We start from the raw sequence: 22,378 nt of genomic DNA, 5'->3' as shown, positions 1-22,378 counted from the left end.
TTAATCTATGAATATAAAAGAATATATTTTAATAGAAAGGTTTGTCTCCAAATTAGAGTCTTCTGTTGAAAACCACAGACAAAATTTAGAAGTCAGTTTTCAACTTTTATAATTATTTTCTTTACCAAGAATAATGGTTACATGTTACCAAATCTCTCTCTATAGTTTAAAAAATATAAAAGTTTGTGCTTTGCCTCTTCAAAATCTACTTTATAGAAATTAATATCTTTTGGCACCTCATGTTAAAAATTTTAAGTCATGCCCTAATCTTTTAATATGCAAATTTAAAACTGTTGATTGAAATTTTCATACCAAAGGTCAAAATGTTCAAAGTTTTATAGTTCCTAAAATAATCAAAGTGGCTATTCTACATTTATGATAGCATTTACTCTCTCTGGAAGAGCTTGAAAATTGTAATGGTTATCGTGTCCTGTTGGAAGATGTAAGGCACTTGTGGAGTGATGAGCATTGTCTGTGGATCATTAGCTAATTTTTAAAAATTGATTGTTAAAGGTGGTCCTTTGTTGTATTAGGTGAAGGCAACAATCATTATTCCCCAAGCAAAGGGAAAATTAAGTGCTAATTAGCAGGTTATGAAATGTACAATAGTAGTTAGGGCATAAGCAGCATTTTCCCACTGGTAGCAAACACTGTCTAGGGATAATAGTCAACAAATTGGTTGCTGATAACTAGTTGTATTTTTCAAACCCTGCAAACATACTAAAGGTCATGAGGTTACTCAATACCATAGCAAAGTTTTGTGTTGACATCTTAACTTGTAATAAAGTTTGAATTCTCTGCTAAATTATTTTAGAATTTATTCTATGTGTATTTATTATTAATTGGACCTTTCCCATTAAGAATTTGCAGTCTCCATTCAGTGATGTTTTATTTTCATGTTTTTTATTTACAATAGATTTTTAATACAAGATAGATGTGACCCTCTTTATACTAATTTTAAAATAATTTGCAATAATTTTCATAGTCATCAAATAAAATTGCGTAGTTGTCTATGTTTTCACAGTTTGAGGCATTTAATCTTCATTGCTGATGTGGCAGAGATGACATATTTCATGCTTAGTTATTATACCATAACTGAGATTTGATTTTCGCTTCTTCAAAATTGGCTTTTAAGATATTTTAAGTTGGTATCTCCATGAAATAAAGGGTTGAGTACTGAGATTACTTTTTAATATCACATGGATATAATTCTAAATGGTAATTTTGATTTTAATTAATATAAGATAATTTTAAGTCTCTGTTAATATAGCTTTGTGTTTTCTCAAGAAGAGAACAGAGTTGTACTTTTTTCTCAGTAGTTAGAATTTATAAAATCTGGTCTTCATCTTGAATCACTCACAAAAATAAAATTGTTCATCTAATATCACTTTGGCATCACTCCTGCAACTTTGTGATAAAAACAGAGAGACACAGCTGCTTCCACAGTGAGTCCCATCTAGCCTTCTAGCCTTCTAGCCTTCAAGTGGATTACAAGCATGCAAGTCTCCCTTGCACGCACTGGAAGTCTTGGCTCTCCAAACCACTGTAGATGGCTGCTTTCCAGTCATGCTCGTCTGGTATGAGAGACAGCAAATCCCACCCATGATTAAAGAGAGAGGCTTTACAGCTTTCTCTCCAGTATATTATTCATTGTCCCTCTACACTTTTGAGACAAGGACCACCCTTATAGCCTTATACGAAATTCCCATTTATTGCTCAAATTTACTTCTTCTCTGATACTACTTCTCCAAACACCTTGGAGAAATATGATCTTTTTAATAAATGCCTTATTTAAGAGATCTTTAGGGTGTGATAATATTCTCTCCATATCATTTGTTAAAGTTAGAGCAATTTGCAAACTGATCTAAATGAGGTTCTTTCTTCCCTTAGGCCCCTTTGAATTATAGGTACGTTTGTGATCATAATCCTTGGTACTCAGGCTGAAATCATAGGCTTCTCCCACAGCATTGCCTTGCAGAGCCCTGCCACTTTGGTCTAATGGTGAGGGAGTCTGGCTCCGAGATGTCTACCAGCCTGGAAGATGTGAAAAGTTGGAAAAATCAGAGTGGATGCTTCCTTATTACATACTTGCTTCTCAAGTGGCAAGACTTTCCTCCTGAACCCTTAGGAGAAATCAGAGAGGTTTTTGAATTGAGTTTCTCTAAAGATAACCAGGAAGGGAAAGAGAAATGCTTAAGGCATGAGTAGGCTCTTAGAAGCAGGAGTAAGACTATGAGATAGATAATGGAGTGTGAGTGCTGTGGAAAGAGCTGGAACAGAGATGAGATGTTCCTGCTAAGGACCTTAATGTGAAGACACATCCTGATTAGTAGGGCAGGGGAGTCTCACCAGAGGCCTTCCCAGTTAGGCAAGAAAACTAAGTTGTACGGTCACCAGAGAGGAGGTGGGGCCAGAGAGGAGGCGGCTCCACTTCCCAAATGAGCCCAAGAGCATTCCTAGAGCCCAGGCTGTTTGGTTTGTTTCAGAAATAATACAAATTTGTGAAAAACTGAAACTTTGTGGAAGCCTTGATTATGTTTCCTCACATTAACAAGGGGGAAGAATTGATAAAATTGAGATTGTTTATTCATGAAAATGTTGTGGAAACTCATTTACCGTGTAGGAAATTATGTGAAGAGGGTCAGATTTACATTGATAGTGGGAAGAAAGAAAAACTAGTATTGTAAAAACACATTCCAGTATTTTTACCTTTTGTACAGTCCTTTGTGCATAATTAAATATGTAAAGTTATGCTGAATTACAGATGTCATAAACATGAATCTGAAATTTTTTTCTAGGACACTTTTGTAGATTTTATGATACCAAATATTTAAGACTGGAATAAAAGATAAATAAAATGATCAACTGCTGGAAATACATTCTGTTAGGAATGATTTTATTACTTAAAAAATTATCAGAGCAATACATTTCATTATAAAATGTTAAAACATCAAATATATATTAAGGAGAAAGTAAAGTCCTTACATTTTCTCCCCTCCATTCCCAATTCCCAGGATCACCAGTCTTATTTACACTTTGTTGAATATTCTAGAATTTTATTATGCACATATAAGAATTAATATATAAATCTGATTTTAAAAAATGAGATCAAACTAGACATATTGTTCTGCAATGTGCTTTTTTTCATTAATATTTCATGACCTCCTCCCATGTCAGTGCAATCTGGTCTGACATTCTTTTCAGCAGCAACATGGTCTTCCGTAATATAGATGTAGCATAATTTATTTGCAGAATGCTAAATTTAAATTGATTTTATTAGATTTGTTGACTCACTAGATTTAGAAAAATCTTAATTTTTTTCCAAAAGCAATACGTGCCCACTGTTATATATAAATGTGTGTGTGTGTGTGTATACATTTTAAGTATATAAAGTAACAATTGTTAGGTCTCTTTCACCTCTCTACACTTAATTGTTTGCACCCTAAATTAATCCCTATTAATGATTTGGCTTGTACCCTTACACACTTATGCACGTGCATGTACTATATACCTACATTCTACAAATTCCTCTTCAATTTTTAAAGACTTAACATATCATGGACCTCTTTTGTATAAATTTTGCCAATATATACAAAATGGTCTACATTATTCTTTTTACAGGATATTATATGATTATATCATTTTTTAAAGATTTTATTTATTTTTAGAGAGAGGAGATGAAAGGGAAAGAAACATACATATGTGGTTGCTTCTCGTGTGCTCCTTACTAGGAACCTGGCCCACAGCCCAGGCATGTGCCCTGACGGAATGGAACTGGTGACCCTTTGGTTCGCAGGCCAGCATTCAATCCACTGAGCCACGCCAGCCAGGGCTGATTATATCATTATTTAAATATTTAACTAAGTAACTTCTGTTGATAGATATTAGGACTTTCACAGTTTCATTTTTTTGTATGCTCATGTTAGTATCTCTGGAAGTATTATTCCTAGAAGTGATATTCCTGAGTCAAAAAGTAAGCTAATTTAAATTTTGATATGTAAATCAAAACTGCCCTCTAAAACCATTATACTCACTGGGTTTTAAATATAGTATTCAGAAGCATGACTATCTGGATTGATGCATGTATTCATTTAGACATCAGTTTGTTATGAATTATTTTCTATGTTAAAATTTCCGTACTAGCCTGCCTCCTCCTGGATTATCCAGGTTATTGCTTTTTTGCCAGATATCCTCTCATGATGGCAAAAAAGGGGCAAAGGGATTGAGTGAAAAAGAGGAACTTAATGCTTATGTCTTGGAACTTTGGAGCCAGATGGACTTGGCTTTCCATTCCAGCCTTGCCACTGGGCAGCTGTGTGTCATTGGACAGGTTGCTTATCTTCTATGAGTGTCAGCTGTTTAATCTGTAAGATGGAACTGATGATAAAACCTGCCTCATGGTATCTAAGTATTAATATTGATATTATACATAAGTGTCTGGCACAAACTAAGCACTTTGTTATATTATTTAAAACATATGCATATATACATTCACATATATAATGTTAACCTGACAAGGCGAGACTTGCCATCAAACTTTAATGTGGTGTTCCTAAACACCACTATGTGACAAAGGGCTATGCATTTGTTATTTTTCAATCAATTTCTCATTGAATGTTTTGTTTTATCTTTAGTGCTCCATATAATATTCCCTGGAAGTGCTATAGTAACTTTTTTCTGGTTAAAATAAATAATAGTCATGAAATCAGACTAAATTAGAATAATAGATGTATCTGGGGATCTCTTTTGTTTTTCCTCGTGACTGACTGGCACTGTGTGTGACTGGCTTCGGAGCTGGCTCCAGCGCTGGTCCCACCCCACAGCTTCCTGCTTCTAGATCTAAACGCCTGCTCACTTGGTCCCTTAGATGTTCCACTTCAAACACAGCATGGATAAGCCAGAGCTTATTATTCCCCTGATCCCTGATCCTCGCTCCTCTTCCCCAGCTCAGGTTAATGCCACCAATGATTCCTCAAGCAGAAACTGTGACTCATTTTCCCTGTCTGACCCCCTTCCTTACCATCAAAATGATCATCAGGATTATTTTGCCACACCACCTAAATATTTCCAAGTCTATTTCCTTCTCTCTATTCTTGCCATGAAGGCCCAATTTAGGTCTTTACCACCTCTCATTGGGACCATTAAAATAGCTTTGTTTTACAATTGGATTCCTTATCCTTATTTTTATTTACCTCTAAAACATCTGCCAAGCATACACCACTCTCCTGTTTGAAGCTCTTCAGTGGGCCCTCATCACTGTCAGCATAAAACCCTAGCTACTTAGTATCAGAAGCCAAGCCTTCTTTCACCTAGTACCTGCCTTCTCCAGCCTCATCTCATGCCTCTCCCCAACTCATAGTTTTCAGCCTCTACTAACACAGAGCTGACAGGGTGTCAGTTCCGTATTAGTAGACCCTGTCAATTCAGTGTTGTACGGTCTCCTATCTCCTTACCCTCTTCTTCCCTTTTGCCTAATTTCCATTGATCCTTTATGCCAGCTCATGTGTCATTTCTTCCAGGAAGTTTTATCTGAGCTGGAGCCCCTAGCCCATGCTCCCACAGCATCTCCATATGCCTTGTTCAAAGCTCTTAGCATATTCTATTAAAATATCTAATTAGGGGTCTGCCTCCCCATATGCACTCTAAGCACCCAAGGGCAAGTGTTATTTATTTTCCTCAGCACCCAATCCACTGCCTTACACACAACAGGAGTTCAATGAATATTTCTTAACTGAATCATTTTCTTCATTTCCTTGAAATAGATCAGTGTCTGGAGATATAATGTAGTCACCAACTTACTAATTGAGCCCTTACTATTTAAAAATATTGTGCAAACATTAATGGGGGTTTTAAGAAGTAGAAGAACCTTACTTCCCATCTAGTCTGAGAAATAAAATATGAATATATGAAAGGCTGCTGGGAGTTAGGCCAACAGGCAGTTGCGGAGTTCTGAGAAAGTGATCCCAGGAGGTAGGGGGTCTCTTCTGAATTCTGTGCAGGATGATCAGGATGAAATGGAACTGTGTTGGTTGCAGATGGGCAGTATCTGGAGTAACAGAAAGCAGGAAGAAATGAGCAACAGTGTTGACTTTCTGGTGCTTTCCTATAATGCAAAGTAGAGCGTGTATACAGAATGGAGAGTTCATTTTGAAGGCATAACAGAAAAGAGTCCTGGACCATGTTTCTCAGGTCTTCTGGCTTCTCCCATCTCATCACTCGACCCTGAGTGTTGTGACAAGGTGTCTTATTGTGTAGCTCCGACCTACTCTCCACCACATACCCTCACCCCCAGCTCAACTCTGGAGCAACTAATTATATTTCTTTTATGAAAACCTTTTCTCCAAGCATTTTTTTCTGAAGTTTTGAAATCAATTTAGTGTCTTCAAGTGCCTTCAAATGAGTACTAAATAAGACTAACCCACCAAGCAAAGGAAAAAAAGTATATAATACTATATTAAATTATCAAGTGATTTATATAAGACTTTAAGTACATAAGGAATTCAGTGAAGGGAGATTTTTGCGTGAGGAAGAGCAAGCTAGAAATACATGATGAAGGATTTGAACTTGAGTTTGGTCTTGAAGGATGAGTAGGCCTTGTATAGGTAGAGGGAAAGAAAAAGAGTTTTCCTTACACTTCAGGCACACCAGTGGTGGAGGTTACTGTTGGAGACAGTGAGGAGAGCGGAGACCGGCACCTGGGGCCTATTCTATATGTTATTGATAAAGACATTAGCCAGGACTCTGTCTTTGTTCCTCTATTTCTCATCTCTGCCTTTTATGTCAAAGAACGGAGGGGCATTTATTTTTAAAAAATGTAATTCACAGAATGTGGAGCTAAACAATTAAACATCTGGAAGAACAGAAACCAGACGATATCTGGAGACCTGAGCAACTTGTACTTAGCTTTCAAGCTGTATTTCACCATCTGTTGTTTTGATTTCTCCCTCATGCGATGACTTCATTTTTAGGCCAGTTTCTCCACTCAGTAGAGTATATACCCATGGTAGCCTCCTGCTCACATCCTAACAGCTAACCTGTTAACCTCTGTTTAAAAAGTCTCAAGGGAGGCCTCTGATTGGCCAAGGGATCAGCTCGTTACTACAATAGAAGGATAGGAGTGCTGTGCAGACAAAAACTAAGATATCAAATAAATGGTCAACTGTGAATAATATCATATGTAGCATAAGGGCAGATTACAAAGAGTCTTGAAAACTAGTCTTTGATATTGAAATTACACATGATAGTTAAAGTTTTTGAGCAGAAAAGTAACTTGAGAGAAGTGTTTCAGGAATAGAACTTGTCCAGTGATGTGTAAGATCACCTGAACTGGGAAAATGATGGAAAGAAACCCCCTAGAAGACCAGTTTTCCCCAAGAATCCAAGTAAATTTTGATAAGAGTTTATATTGAAGAAAAGCCTTAAAAATTGAGAACAAGGCTATGGCTGGGTAGCTCGGTTGGAGCATCATCCCAAAATCAAGGTGGCAGGTTTGATTCCCAGTCAAGATGAATGCAAGAATCAAGCAATGAAAGCATAAATAAGTGGAGTAACAAATCTCTCTCTCTCCCTCTCTAAAATCAATCAATTAAAAAATTGAGAACAGGATAGCTAGGTGGGAGTACATAGAAATAATAGGCAATACAAGGTCTGTTCAGAAGGTATCCAGTCATGTAATATGAAAAATAGAGACATTTATTGAAGAAGATACAAGAAACATTGTTCATGGGACAATGATGCCTCTGTCCCCTTCAAAGTAGGCACCTTGGGACCTCACACAGCTTTCCCAATTGCCATCAGCTACCCCGTCACATTTTCTGAATCTCAGTGACAGTCTGAAACCTCTTCCCTTTCAAAGGTGATTTTAGTCTTGGGGAAAGCCAGAAGTCACAGGGCATGAGATTTGGGCTATAGTGGGGCTGAGTCACCTGGGTGTTTTGATGTTTCACAAAAAGGACCCTGTACAAGATGTGATTCATGAGAGAGCATGTTGTTGGGATGAAGCTGCCAATCACCAGTTGCCCATAGCTACAGGCTTCTGAATCATTCAAATAGTTTTTGCAGAGGAATATTCAAGCTTCATGCAAAATTTGATGCAGACTTGTTGCTCTACTTGCTCAGTTATTTTGAATGCAATGACCACACAGTACACATGCTCACTCAACGGTGTCTATAGCCCTCACTAACCGGTACAGTGAAATCATCATTGTTCACACATGCTCATTCTAGACCACTCTCCTTGGCTGCCAGATTACATCAATGTCTTGCAAACTGTTCACCTTATAGAAATAGTGGCTGGATTTTTTCCGGACAGACCTTGTAGAGAAATAGTTCTCAGAATGTGATTTCCAAATCAGCAGCCACAGCATCACCTAGAACATGTTACAAATCTATATTCTCCTCAGGCTGTACCCCAGACTCTGAATTAGAAACTTAGGGCGTTGTCTTGCAATCTGTATGTTAACCGCTCTCCAGGTAATTCTGATACCTGCTACAGTTTAATACCAGTATAGTGTATTTAAAAAGCTACCTCTGAGTTTTCTGGCCCTGAGTAATTTATTTAATCTCTTCATGCCTTAGAGCTAAATATGAATATAAGTGCTTTCCTCGCAGGGTTTAGAGGATTAGCGTAAATACATGAAAAGTATTTATAACAGCTTCTGACACATTGTAAGCAATATGTATTTTCTGTTATTATCATTGAGTTTGAAAGACAGAGAAAAATAAAAGATAATCCCTAATTCTACCTAAAGTGTCCGTATTAGTTCAATATGGATCACACAGATTCAAACTGTTAGTAGAAATTTTCTCCTGATCCCCAAACTTTGTTCTTCACTTAAAATCTGGTGTCATTGCTGTTTTTCTGAAAGACTAAGTTTACTTTGTCCTTCACTGATGAGTAACTTACTTTCTCTGAACCTCAGTTGCCTCATTATGGTTTCACTGAAGATTAGAAATACCGTACATAGTTTTTACCATATAGTGTGTACTTAGTAAATTGTAGCTATAATTGTTCTTATTTCCATTTCCTCTTTCATCCTCCCTCTTCTGCTTTTAACCATGGTTTCTCCCTTCATGTGTCAGTTAGTCTGTGACTTTCTTTGGTCTTCTCCCTGTTCTTCTAAAGGCAGAGCTAGCCTTTTCTCTGAAAAGATATATAGTTGATATTTTAAGCTTTGCAGGCGGAGAAATGCTATAGTCTCCCCCTTTACTACTCAACTCTGCTGTTATATTACAAAATAGTCATAGACAGCATGGAAACAAAGCAAGGTGGCTATGTTCCAATGAAACTTTATTTGTGGACCCTGAAACTTAAATTTCATATAGTTTTCACATCATGAAATATCCTTATTATTTTGATTTTTTCCCATTCCATTTACAAAGAGAAAAGCCAGCTTCGCTCACAGACCACACCAAGACAGGCCATGGACTAGACAGGTCCCACAAGCCATGAGTGCCAGCTTCACTGACTTTCTCTTTTTCTCCCTTTCTATCTATTCTTGTCTCACTTCCTTTTTTGCCACAACCCAGCCACCAACAACACTGGACCCAACATGCAATACAACTAAATTTTAAAGTATTGGTGTTTATCAAAGTTTTATGTTTTTATTGTAATGTAAAAATCAGGCCCTGGCCAGTATGGCTCAGTTGGTTGGAATGTCATTGTGTAACAGAAAGGTTGCTTGTTCGATTCCCGGTTAGAGTACGTGCCCAGGTTTCTTGAATTTTCATGTAGTTTCTATTTACTTTTTGTAATTAAAAAAAATGTGTCCTTGAAACATAGAGCCCAATATCAACCATTTGTATCAAAACATAATCACAATCAACTCCTGCTATTTTCTTCAATTACAGTTTTTATCCAAAGACTTTCCTAGCTATGAATGTTTCTTGTTTATTGAACCTAATATGTTGTTCTTGCCTGAACTGAAATAGTTAAAGAGGGATGACTATACTCTGCAGAGACAGGGATGGCCACAGGGAGCTGATGCTGAAGGGGGTGAGCTGTGGCCTTTGTTGGTTGCCCTACTCTGTTTTCAGATCTCACCCTGAGCTGAAAACATGTGTATGTCGCATGGTGCCTGGTGCATTGTAGGTACAAGGCAAATCTTGGTTGAATCAGTAAATGAAACTCACTTAAACATGCTATTTGTGGCTCATAGGCCTTTGGAGGCAGGACGGTGTAAAATGTAGTATCTGCCACCAACGTGCTCTGATGTCATATTTGAAGATTTCTGGAAATACGACTTTTATGACTAAATAACTATTTCTTAGGTGAGAAAGGCAGCTAAAGAGGTAAAATTAATTATGAAATTTACCCTGTGAAGTGCCATCAAACCTGAGAAATGGCTTTCTACTCTCTGTTAGAATAATGAGTTCATGAGTACAACTTTCTGGGCGGGTACAAAAGATTTCTATTATCACCATGGCTATCACTTTTCATTATTAATTTTGATATACATTGATAGGTATTACAATTTGCCTACCTGTTAAAAAAGTATAAAGAATATCTTATTCTTTATTTTTTAGTATAAAAAAGGGAAAATGTTCAATTTCCTTTGAAAGGTTTATGATTCAATTAGAAAATATATCAGGAAGCACACTCAGCAGGTGTCAACTTAAATCCATCTTTTTGATGATAGCGTTTTTTATTCCAGTACTAAATTTTTTAAATTAATTTTAACAAGTTATATTAAGAGCTGATAATGTAACCTCTCTCTGTCATAACATATTTCTTTCTTTAAGAATAAATTATTAATACTCAGATACAGCTTTAGACTTCAGTAAAAATGAGTGTCAGTTTAAGTTTTTTCTATTGGTTAATTTTTATTTTTTTATTTATAGGTTAATTTTTAGTCATGATATTAGAAATAACACATATGATAAAAGATATAATTAACTGCACTCTAGCAAAATTGAGACCAAGAAATGAATATTAGGGAGATATTTTGTTAATAATGTGCCATTAGCATACATTACTTAGAATTTAAAACCCATTTTATTACACTGTACATATCTTTTTTATTAAGACATTCCCTGAAAGGGTCAGCATATCTAAGTATTTATAACTGGGAATTAAATCAGTATAAAACAAAAGTCAGTAGAGAAAAATATTCAGAAATTAGTCCTGTGTACAATTCTCAATTTTGGCTGAATTCAAAGGTAAACTATTCTTTGATTATCATCTTCAACTAACAGTGACCACATCAGGAGTCAAATATCTCTCTCATGTTCTCAGTCAAACAAAACAAAATAAGAAAGGTAGAAAATAGGAGAAGGACCCTGAGTATTATACCCTTGGCAAATGAGCAAGAAGTCTGATTCCTTGTTCATGTAATACTGACAGCTTTTGCCAGAGAAGATGGAATGGAGCGTGGGAGAATTTTGTTATCATTTAACAATATGTGTAGGTAACATCCAGTTGAGCCAGTGTTGTTCTGGGAACTATAAAAGGGTAATAATAGAAGCTGTTTCTTTTCAGTTTTCTCATTGACCCAGAAGAATAGCTTCAAGGTGACTCTGCCACTACTCTTTTCAGCCAGTTAGGCTTCTCTTTGATGGTGAAACAAGGATATATTTGCTGTTTGGGCCCCTCCAAAGGGATTGGCAAACCTCCCTGTCTCGTAGGGGCTTTTGGTGGGTTGTCAGAATTTGTTCCAAACATGGTGGTTCTCTCTGCCCATATGTCTACCTGTCTTTAGATCACTATTGTTGATCTTGTCTTGGCCTAGAACAAGCAGAGAAAGGAGTTACAGAAGATGCAGATGTAACAAATACCAGCAATTCATTCTTTTCTAATAGAATGTTCTGGTTGTCATATACCACTATCAAAACAGTGGCCACTTGGTACTAATTGGGTGTTTGTCTAAGTTTCTGAAAGGGTGGAACATTAGTTATTCCTCATTATATCCCCTTACTTTAGGCAGGGACTATGTCATAGTTGGCAAGAGAGTTAGTTATCTGTTTAAAAGTTTTGAGACCTTTTTATTTTATCATAGGGGGAGAGTAATAAGGAGATTATAGAAGACAAGCTGGACAGGACCCATCCCTCTTCCACAAAGGGAAGTAGAAATGTCTAGCAGCTGTAGGTTTCCTTGGTGGGTGGGAGTGCTGTGGGGCCTACTTCTGATACAGTCAGGCAGACCGAGGGCAGAGGGCCTTCAGCAGGCGATCAATAGAACTCTCAGGACTCAAAGGATTGGTAACCTCCTAGAATTATGTGCCAATAATTCTAGCCTCCTAGAATTGTTTTTATGAACATAGATGCATAGACTGTATTAAATTCTTAAAAACAGGTGATGAGCACACAAAAACAAACCCAGTGCCTTGAAGGGTTGGCACAACCAAGAAGTGGTGGAAGGTCTTGGAGTGTGGCCACCGTTCAACTTTACACATGTTTCAGCTTAGATATGGAGTCTATAACAGAACAGTAACACTTAAAGTAGTTCATGTGAAAGAGTCTCCAATGTGATGTTTGTGGTTCTTTCCTCCCAAAATATTTCCTGTTCAAGTTGACACACAGTAATTGATGTTAACCTCATTAAAATCATTAGTATTTTCCTGAAGAAGCATGTTAATGACAGGAAGAAAGCCAAACAAAGTGGGTTAAAAGCAGTCAGTCTTGTCTCTAACACTCAGCAATATGTAACATTTTGAGATTATTCATTCATGTAGACACTATGATGCACAGTGGGAATGTCATAATGGGGAAAAAGATCTTTGCCTTCCAGGAGATTAAAGTATCTGGAGACCTCCCAAACTAACAATTAGAATGTGATGTAGTAAGAGCTAAAATGAAGTTATGTGTGGTTTAAAATAGAAGGAGCACAGAGAATAGGAAACTAAACTGGCCTGAGATCTGAGGGCAGGCTCCACAGAGGTGACATCCAAGTGCAGTGTGAATACCTAACATTTATACAGCACTTACTACCTCTCTGTTACTACTGTTGTATGTGAACTCAGGTGAGCATCATGCACTATTGAGGCATAGAGAAACTAAGTAGATGTTCAGAGTCACACAGCTAGTAGAGAACAGTGTCAGGATTTTAACCCAGGCCAGCTGGCTCATAATTCTATGTGTTAACTACTCTACTCCCTCTTGTGCATCAGGTGGTGGTTCCACAAAGAGCAGTATGCCACATAATAAAACGTGGGGAAAAAATAGGAGTGGGAGAAAGCCAGAGAGAGTCAGAGGAGTCCAACTTCCATCTTCAAAGAGTTAAATGTTTTCCGACTTCAAATTCAGATTCTTTAACTTTGATGAGGTTCAGTTTCCCGGTAGTTCCTTCTTCAATCTCTGACCACATAGAAGAGGGCTTCTGACACTTATCTGTGGTATATCTAAATTTGCACATCTTCAGCTTGTGCCAGGTTGCATTTTCTCTCAACTTCAAAGATGATCTCTTCGTCCTTTGAATCATTTATTCACTCACTCATTTATTTACTTGGTTTATTTTAAAGTTTTACCCTGGCTGTTTTGGGCACTACTTATGAAGCTTCCTCAAAAGAGAGAAGAAACAATAAATTCAGTTTTGAAAACTAAGATGCAAATATATATTGTCTTAGTTTGACCTTAGATGCTTTCCTAGTCATACAAATTTGAAAAATAAGTTACAAAAATAATGCTGGAGAAAGCGGGGGAAAAGAGCTTCAATTTCTTCCTGGTGTTTGTGACAAAAAAAACAATGCCTGCAGGTCCTTCATGATTTTCCAGCTACTAATTAGGCGCACATGACAAAGAAGGATCTTCATAGACTCAGGGGTATGGTGTTTGTATTCTGCTTCTTCCCCTGCTCTCCCGCTCGGTGGAAGCAGGTGCTCAAGGAGCACGGGGCTCCTTCAGGCCACAGCAACGTCGGCAGTGCGCTCCCAAGTCCCACCCGATTCGGGAAGTGGCCCGGGTACTGGCAGAAGTGCTGCTTATTACTTGTTCCTATGTGGTCCCTCTTGGCCTCTTATTGTAATAATGATTAAAAGTTTTCTTTACTGGAACAAATATATTCTATTTGGATTATGTCATGAATTTCATCTGGAATAATGAGACTTTCAGTACCTTTTGTGTGTCACCTCTTTTTCACATCACTTGTCTGGTGGCACCAAGAATACTTCCTCACTGAAATATATCCTTTTGCATTCAATCATAGGGTGGCTAGTGTTCGTTTTTCTTAGGAAAACAAAAATGTGTGCCTTTTATCCTATTATACTGATCCACCAGCCTCGGATTATCTGATTTCCTAGCTTCTCATTTTCTCCTGTATCTTAATGCTATTATTGACAAGAATTCTGTTGCTAATGGTTTTGAAAAATAATATGTGTGCTTTTAGCCACTACCTTTATTTTTATGGTTTGTCTGATTTAGCTGGACTTTGATAATTATTCCAAATGCTGCTTTGTTGTGGATCAAATGTGAGGAGTCCTAATGTCCTTCTAGATTTATTTTCAGTGACCTTGATTTTGCTATGTGAGAATGGAATTAATATTTTAACTCTTCATCACTAGGTGAGAAAAACCTCTAAGTGTATAGTCTGTAGTTTATATCATTTTTTTAAAGAGCTTTTATTTTCTGTGTAATATAGCCTATATTCTTTAATATCTTTCACTCTGTCCCCACATTTCTAGGCTTTATTTTATTTTATTTTTTTACTTTACAACAATACTTCTATGATTATCTATGCATATTTTCTTCATGGTGAAAAAATTTTTAAAGTATACTCAGAAGGAGGATCCTCTTAATTTTTCTGAGAAAATCCTTGATGTTAGTAGATGTGTTAGTAAATGTATTCTTTGGTCAAAAAGTTTGAGAAACATTGCTTTTTAAAATTTTACATTACTGTAGAGGTAAATAGACTTTAATATGCTAATTTGAATTGGAAATCACTTTTAGGGTTATTTAGTATGTAGTACTTTTCAAACCTATTTGACCATAAATGCTTTTCAAATGATAATCATTTTGAGAAGTGTCCTGTAACAGGACAGACCCTGAGTACAGCACAGAAATAAGTAATTTTCATCATAACCCTGTCATGAAGAAAAATTTAAGTTGTGTTTAAATACTTTAAATAATTGGAAAGCAGAGAATTTTATATTTTAGAAAAAAATTAATAAAATTATATAGAGGGAAAAATCCCCTTATCTAGTTATTATTTACATGGACTTATTCATTGTTAGTTGATGGTAAATTAAAGTCTTACTTTAAAACACAAATTTAATTTTTTTTATGTAGGACTTAGGAGAAATTTGTACTTCCTAAGAATCATAGAGCTTATCCTATATAAAGTAATAATCATTATTTTAGATATTTTATAGCAATGATTGGTGGCCAGCTAATCATAGTTGCCTGTGTGTAAACATGTATGTCCATAATTTCTTGAACAAAATAGTTTGACAGTGATAAAAGCAAAAATAAATAAACAAAAAACAACAAACAGATAAAGACGAGATTGGCTTAGAGGGGGAAGGAAAATTCCCAATTGATTATATCCAGATACTGTTTTCTGGAAAGGTGACTTGGAGGAGAGCAGCAAACAGTATCTTGAAAGAGAGATTAATTTAGTGAAGGTGATTTCTACTGAGGAAACTTTCCCCATTTGTTAACAGTGAAGAGTCCTAGAGAAATAGAAATGTTTAGGTAATTAGAAATTAGGTAACAGAGAAATAGAAATGTTTAAGTAATTAGAAATCATGAGCTAAGATGTGATGATTAGAACACTAGTCCTATGAGATACTATGGGGAAAATAAGACAGATAAATTTGTGAAACGCTATTTCATCCTTTGAGTTTAATTTGGCTTTAATTGAACCCTCACAAAATGAGTTTATCACAGAAGTATTTTCCCCATAAATTAAGAACCCTTACAGTACCTCTTGGGAGAACACTGAGCTAAAAGTAATCGGAAATAATGACTACTAATTAATGGACCTCTACCACCACCACTGTTTCTTTGGGACAAAAATAATGAGATTTAGGTCATATGTATTATTTGGTTCTCTTTCATTAAGTTAAAAAGATGCATTGAATTGAAATGAATTTATCTTTCAGTGTTGTTAAATTTATGAAATACAAGATCCTTCTAAATCCAGGTCATGTAGTTAAGACCTCTTCAAGTAGAATCTTCAGACTCTATATAAATTTTAAACAAGTAGCACTGTCAGAGCAGAGCATTTTTGACTCAAAGATTTTTTTTTCAAAGGAGAGGGGGAACTTTTTTGCTTAATTTATAAACATGTATAATACTTCTAATTTAGAATTGATTGACACAAAACCTTTTTTAAAATTATTTCATTGTTTAATTAGAGTTGTCTGCATTTACCCCCAACCACTCCCCCAACTGCCCCAGCCATCCCCACCACCCTCCCCTGCTTCCAGCCCCTCTTGGTTTTGTCCATGTTTCCTTTACAGTTGTTCCTGAAAAACCTTTCCTCCCTTCCCCCCATTATCCCCTTCCGTCTCCTCTCTGGTTACTGTCAGATTGTTCTTAATTTCAATGTCTCTAAAACCTTCTCAAGTATGTTTAATTTTCAGTCAAACTATCAAAGTATTAGGACAGATTCTTAGTCTTTGAAAATTTCCAGTTCTAAACATTCAGTCCTAAAAGCAACATCTTTAAGATTTAAAAGGCTAAACAAGCCCTTTTATATATGAGCAAAGCCTAAAAGAAATTAAACAGGCCAAGTAAGAATCGAGCAACGGCTAAATGAGTCATGATATACTTATTCTCTTTTCTCATGATTCTGGTGGCACAACCACAGGTGTGTGTACTGGCTGCCTGAGTTTGTGTTCTCTGGCTTGCCTGCGAAGGAATGGTGGACATGAGCAGGGCTGCTTAGAGACAGACTTCCTATGTAGGACGAACATCAATTTACAGATGAAATAGTTTTTGACAGGTTTCTCTCATATTATCTGCAAAGATACCATGACAGTTTTGGTCCTTGGTGAAAACTATGTCAAATGATTACAAGTTTGTTGCAAATATTTTAAAGGTCATGCATGAATTACCCATAAAATTGCCACATTACTGGAACCTTCCCTCTAAGTCCATGTGATGAAAGTAACCTACTTTTCCATGGAATCACCAGATCTTACATCATTTCTAGGTAGCACTCTTTAATTTTTTCCTCTCCAAAGGAACTTTATGCTCATTTTATAAGATTATACAAATTTTTTGATCTGTAACTAAGCCTCAAAACACTTCTTAAATGTGTGTTTTAACAAGTGGCAATAATAAAGAAAGAATTTTTTACATCTTTGAAAGCTTGGTCAAAGGTGACATTTGGTGATATCAGTCATTCTCCATAGTGTGGAAGATATTTTTCTATCATATTAAAATAGTGGTGTGACTTGATAAGTAGCATAATTATAAAAGGAAAATAATCAACCTTCTTTATCTTAAATTGTTTTGTTCTTATGAAAGCAATAGATATCACAATTATTTATACAGGTTATATTTTAAAACATGGTTTCACGAATTATATAGTCTAGATTCAACAACTAAGTTAATTTGCTTGTTTTTAGTGATATAGTAGCAACACTTCTAAGGTCTTGAAGACCTTTATCCTTTATGTAGTCTTTAAAAAAATTGTTTTAATTTCAGAGTTACAAAAATATTCAGATCCCTCAAATGTTAATATTTTACCACATTTCCACATTTTCATTCTTTCTCTTTAAACTATTTTTTTCCTTTAAATTGAGAACAACTTACAGGCATTTACCTTAATATACTTCAGTATGTATTTCTTAAACATAAGGCATTCTCTTTCATAACCACAGTATAGTTATCTAAATCAGAAAATTAACTCATGCAGTAATAGCATTCAATTATAGACTGTACTCAGATTTCATCAAATTACCCCAATAGAGTCCTGTATAATAAAATGAAATACTGATTGCATATTAATTTCAGTTGTCATGTTTCTTTAGACTTCTTTTGAATAGAACATTTGTCCAGCCAAAATCTAGTCTTCATGTTTCTGGACACAATACTTTTGGAGAATATAGATCAGCTATTTTGTAAAACGTACATCAATTTGGATTTCTCTTATATTTCCTTGTGACTAGATTAAAGTTGTGCCAGATTTTTTAAAAAATAGAATTGTATATAATTTCATGACAACAAATCACCTTTCTGTTTATAGCTCTGAGAATAAATATAACTATTTGTCATATTTGCATTAAAGAGAATACTGATCTCCAGCATCTCAGAGGAAAAGACTCTCCTAGGAAATTTTATGTATACTCGTATTTCTTCAAGAACAAACTTGGGTTATTTATTGAGGATCTTGTTAGTTTTGATGGTTTATGGAATCACATAGATCATTATAGTATTTACTGAACAAACAAATACAATGTATATTGATCTTTTCTTTTCATAGTTACTCCTGAATGCCCACAGAAAGAAAGAAACTTTCTCCTCTCCTTAAATGAACTTGAATTCTTATCACAGCTCATAAAATCCTTTTTGAAGCTGGAAAAAAATGTTCAAGAATTGTTTGAAGAAATGTTTTTGTCACTCAAGATACTCAGGAATAAATCAGGTAACATGCCCTTTTGTTTAAATTTGTTTAAATCTGTCATTCCTCTACTTTTACTTCCTGCCACTGAATCTATGCCATTACTTGAAAAAATATATATTATATAATTCTTTAAATAAATGTAAAGTCCGAGAGAAACATTAAGTAAAGAAAATTCTATTAACATAGAATTACATTTTTTCCTTTATGCATAGCAAATTCCATAATTCTACTTGGCAAAGGGTCATAAGTCAATTCCAAATAACTGTCTTTAACAAAAATCAGATCATTTTTTTTATTTCAAAGAAATGCAGCCTGGCCTATGAAAAAAATTAAGCAGACCTGATGATCTAGTAGCTCCTCTTCTGCTACTAGTAACTGGGTGGATGACCTTGAGCAAAATATTTAGTTTCCTTAGACCTCAGTTTTCTCAACTTCACAATGATGGTATAGATCTAAATTCATTTTCTCTTTGTTTTCTTTTGCAGTTAGATGCTTTAGATTCCAATATATTATGTAGGGCCATGGGAATTGAATGATGCACTGTATGTAAATTATTTAAAAGAATGTGCAGCATATCATAAACTGTAAGTGTGTTGTTCCAATAGTAATTAGAATGCAATTACTATTGGTAATTACATATAGTACATTATAGTACATATGGTAATTACATACAGTAATTACCAATAGTAATAGTAAATAGTAATAGTTACTTTAATTTTAGTCCTCACAAAATCCTTTTGAAGAAAGCTGTTCCATGTGTTTTGGGATAATGTTTCTAAAATTAAAGGTAGAATTCAAAGCCATAATAGTTAAGATATGTGCTCCATGTTCATATTTTTACTTATGTAGATTTTCATTTATATCAGAATGAATGTTACAAAATTATCTTTCACATGACCATATATCATTTTTAGGAGGAAAAATAGTGGTTGCATTTGTAAAACAAATTTATGCAAGCAAATGAATCTGCAAATTTCAAAAGCTAGTATCTTAGAAAGGAATTATATTTAGTTTAATATATTTACTTTTGTATTTTTATGTACTTTTCCTGGGTAAATAAAAAAGTTAGAGGGTTGGAATTTGTTTGTTTTATTCTAAGCATACCTTACTGGCCTTCTATGTTTCAGGTTAAGTTTACATAGTATTAAATTATAAAGTAAATACTGTAGATCACTTTTCCACATTTAGAGATAATTTGAATAAAAATGAAGGTGGATTATAGATTTCAGAAACACAATAAAACAATGGGAGAATAGTAAAATATAAGACATGAAATATGAAAGTTAAAAGACAATGAAAAGCAGATTTAATTAGGAGATAATGTGGGCTATAGAGGGTCTTCTAGATGGAATTCACTGGGTCAACAGAGATCTGAGTAAAGAAATATGCCATCCTATTTTCTGATTGACATGTTGCTGCCTGGAGCAGTTGGCACTGGCTAGGTACTCATCCATCACACCTAGCTAAGATTTGACGATCTTTTCTGAGGTGTGGATGAAGAAACTAAAGGAATTCCAATAAGTCTAGACCCTCACCCATTTGGACTCATCTTGTATCAGTCCTAGGCCAGGCCCTAAAGAAATGAGGTCAATTCTGAGAACTTTATTCCTCTTAAAAGCAATGCAAATTCATAATTATAATTGTGTTAGAGAGGTATTGTAAAAATATAAAACTGAGATAGCCAAGGATTGAAGCAAAGGTTTTACATGGTGATTTCAGAAAAAAAGAGAAGATAAACTGGAAATAACTTTATTAAAATAAATTAAGTAACATTGAGATTTGGCCAGTGCTGTATATTCCAGAACAATAGTTGCCCTGATTGAATAAAATTAACACAGCAAATATTTAATTGTGCCACAATATACTGTCTTATTCATCATATCATCAAATAAGCAGCATGGCAGATAAAAGCAACTTCAATATCAAATTAATAGTAGGGTACTATAGAAACATGTTTGTGGATTATCAACATAATATAAAAGGAATTTTGAAGGTATTGGAAATGTCTAAGTACTAGAACATCCTCTTGTGATACATATCTTCTTTATTGTTAAAACTTATATTTTTTGTACAAAGCCCGGATTGATTTAATCTGTCATAACTTTATAGCTCCCTGCAAAGAAAGATCTTGAAGGAAGTTGTCAAGAAAAATCTTAAATTTTTTATTCCATGTAAGTGAAGCCAATCAATTCTTATCAAAATCTTTGTTTCTTTAATCTAGAGGAAAATACCCCCTTGAAATGGATGATTAAAGAAACCAAATGTATCTTAAGTTATCCTTATAGTTAATCTTTTGCTTAAAAAATCTTGTGTGGGACAGAATGGGGGAAAAAAGATCAAGTCATTTGGTTTCCTCTGTATTTATTTTGATTGGAGCATATTTTGCTAATAAAGATCTTGGAAAGCGTTGACCACTATGTCTGTGTAACCAAAACAATGTGATGAAAAGTGAGGGTTTTTTTTTTTCATTATCCAGATGTTTTAAAAATATCCAGGTGGTTAATATCACATAGAGAAAATGTAAAGATGCTTAACCAAATAATTTATTTTTTACTTTAAAGTTTCCTACTGTATCTTCAAGTTAGTTAAATTGGCACTGTTCTTAGTAATTTCATATGATGCAAGAGATGCTATAGAGACACAAATAGTTTTTGAGAAAGAAATGGTATTTAATCATTATGTTTATTTGCTTTTGAGGGGGTCATAATATGGTGGTTTTCTATTTTGGTCATTTCAGAAAGTGATAATGTTATCACTGTTCAGAAAGTGATCATGTTAACACTGTTCAGAATGTTATTTGACTGTTATGGTGCCCTACTGTATTTCTTTTGGGTGATTATATCTTATGGAGTAGCTTCAGGTTTGATTTATGGGGCACTTCTAGTGCTCCTTCAGAATAAAGTTGTTCTTCGGGCAGTTCCTCAAATTTTCCAAAGGTGGCACCTGAGATTTATCTAAACCAGGAGGTTTCTTGGCCCTCATTTTTCTTTAGCCCCAGCAATGACAAAGAGCAATGGCTGCTTCAATTGGATGTAAGAAGATCACTTAGGGTTTGTCTCAGAAGAATCAAAGATTTCAGATCTTCTGAAAGATTGTTTGTACTCTTAGGGGGTCTTAAGAGGGGTCAAATGGCTTCTAAGAGTTCCTTAGCTAGATGGTTAAGGGATTGTATTAGGGAGGCGTATGTAGTTAAGGTAAAGAGGCTCCTAGGGTTTGTAAAGCTCATTACACTAGGACTTTAGCTGTTTCTTGGGCAGAGAGGTCGAAGGCTTCCACATTGGAAATTTGCAAGGTGGCCACCTGGGTTTCTCTTCATACTTTTTCATAGTATTATCTCTTGGATGTAGTCTCTTCTACAGATTCAGCTTCTGGTGGGAGGTTGCTTGTGAGCCAGAAAAGAACAGTGAAGAAAAGAAAGACTTGTAGTTCCCACTTAGAGCTACCAACAAGGCAAGTTGCTTTGTAGTGTGCACAACGGGAGCCTATGAAGACCAATTTGGGTGTGAAAGTGGATGTCACAGGGAAGTACTGCCAACCTCTACTCTCTATGAAAGAAAGTGACAGTGTGGGACTAACCAGACATGTAAAATGAACCACAGCAAACTCTGTAGGGGGAGGCTGTTTGGCAGCTAGCATTCCTGTGACTGTCTGCACTCTACTGTGGTCCTTGATCTGGGCATATTTTTAAAGAAACCAGTGTTGATTACATGCAAATAACCTATGTTTTAGAGCCTTGAGCCCAAAATGGGATACCTTCTCTAGACAATGCTTGTAGGTGTATAGATTTTCAATATATTTTTAAATAGGTGAAATAATTTGTTGAATGTTCACAAAGGTTATAAAGTTTGACAATATAGAATTTTGAAATTGAACAT

The 22,378-nt window shown here is 35.3% G+C and overlaps 1 protein-coding gene across 3 annotated transcripts in view; it reads left to right on the top strand.

The window, feature by feature from the left end:
* The window catches only part of KIAA0825 (KIAA0825 ortholog), a 397,293-nt gene that overhangs the window by 94,117 nt on the left and 280,798 nt on the right, over window positions 1–22,378 (top strand). For all 3 annotated transcript variants that reach the window (XM_036020541.1, XM_036020539.1, XM_036020540.1), the window contains one exon: window positions 18,363–18,524. In XM_036020541.1, coding sequence (XP_035876434.1) covers window positions 18,363–18,524 — 162 coding nt within the window. The remainder of the gene's footprint in view (window positions 1–18,362; window positions 18,525–22,378) is intronic.

The sequence above is a fragment of the Phyllostomus discolor genome, chromosome 3 (genome assembly GCF_004126475.2).
Source record: "Phyllostomus discolor isolate MPI-MPIP mPhyDis1 chromosome 3, mPhyDis1.pri.v3, whole genome shotgun sequence".
Taxonomy (NCBI): Eukaryota; Metazoa; Chordata; class Mammalia; order Chiroptera; family Phyllostomidae; genus Phyllostomus; species Phyllostomus discolor.
This window is presented reverse-complemented; position numbering and strand designations above follow the sequence as displayed.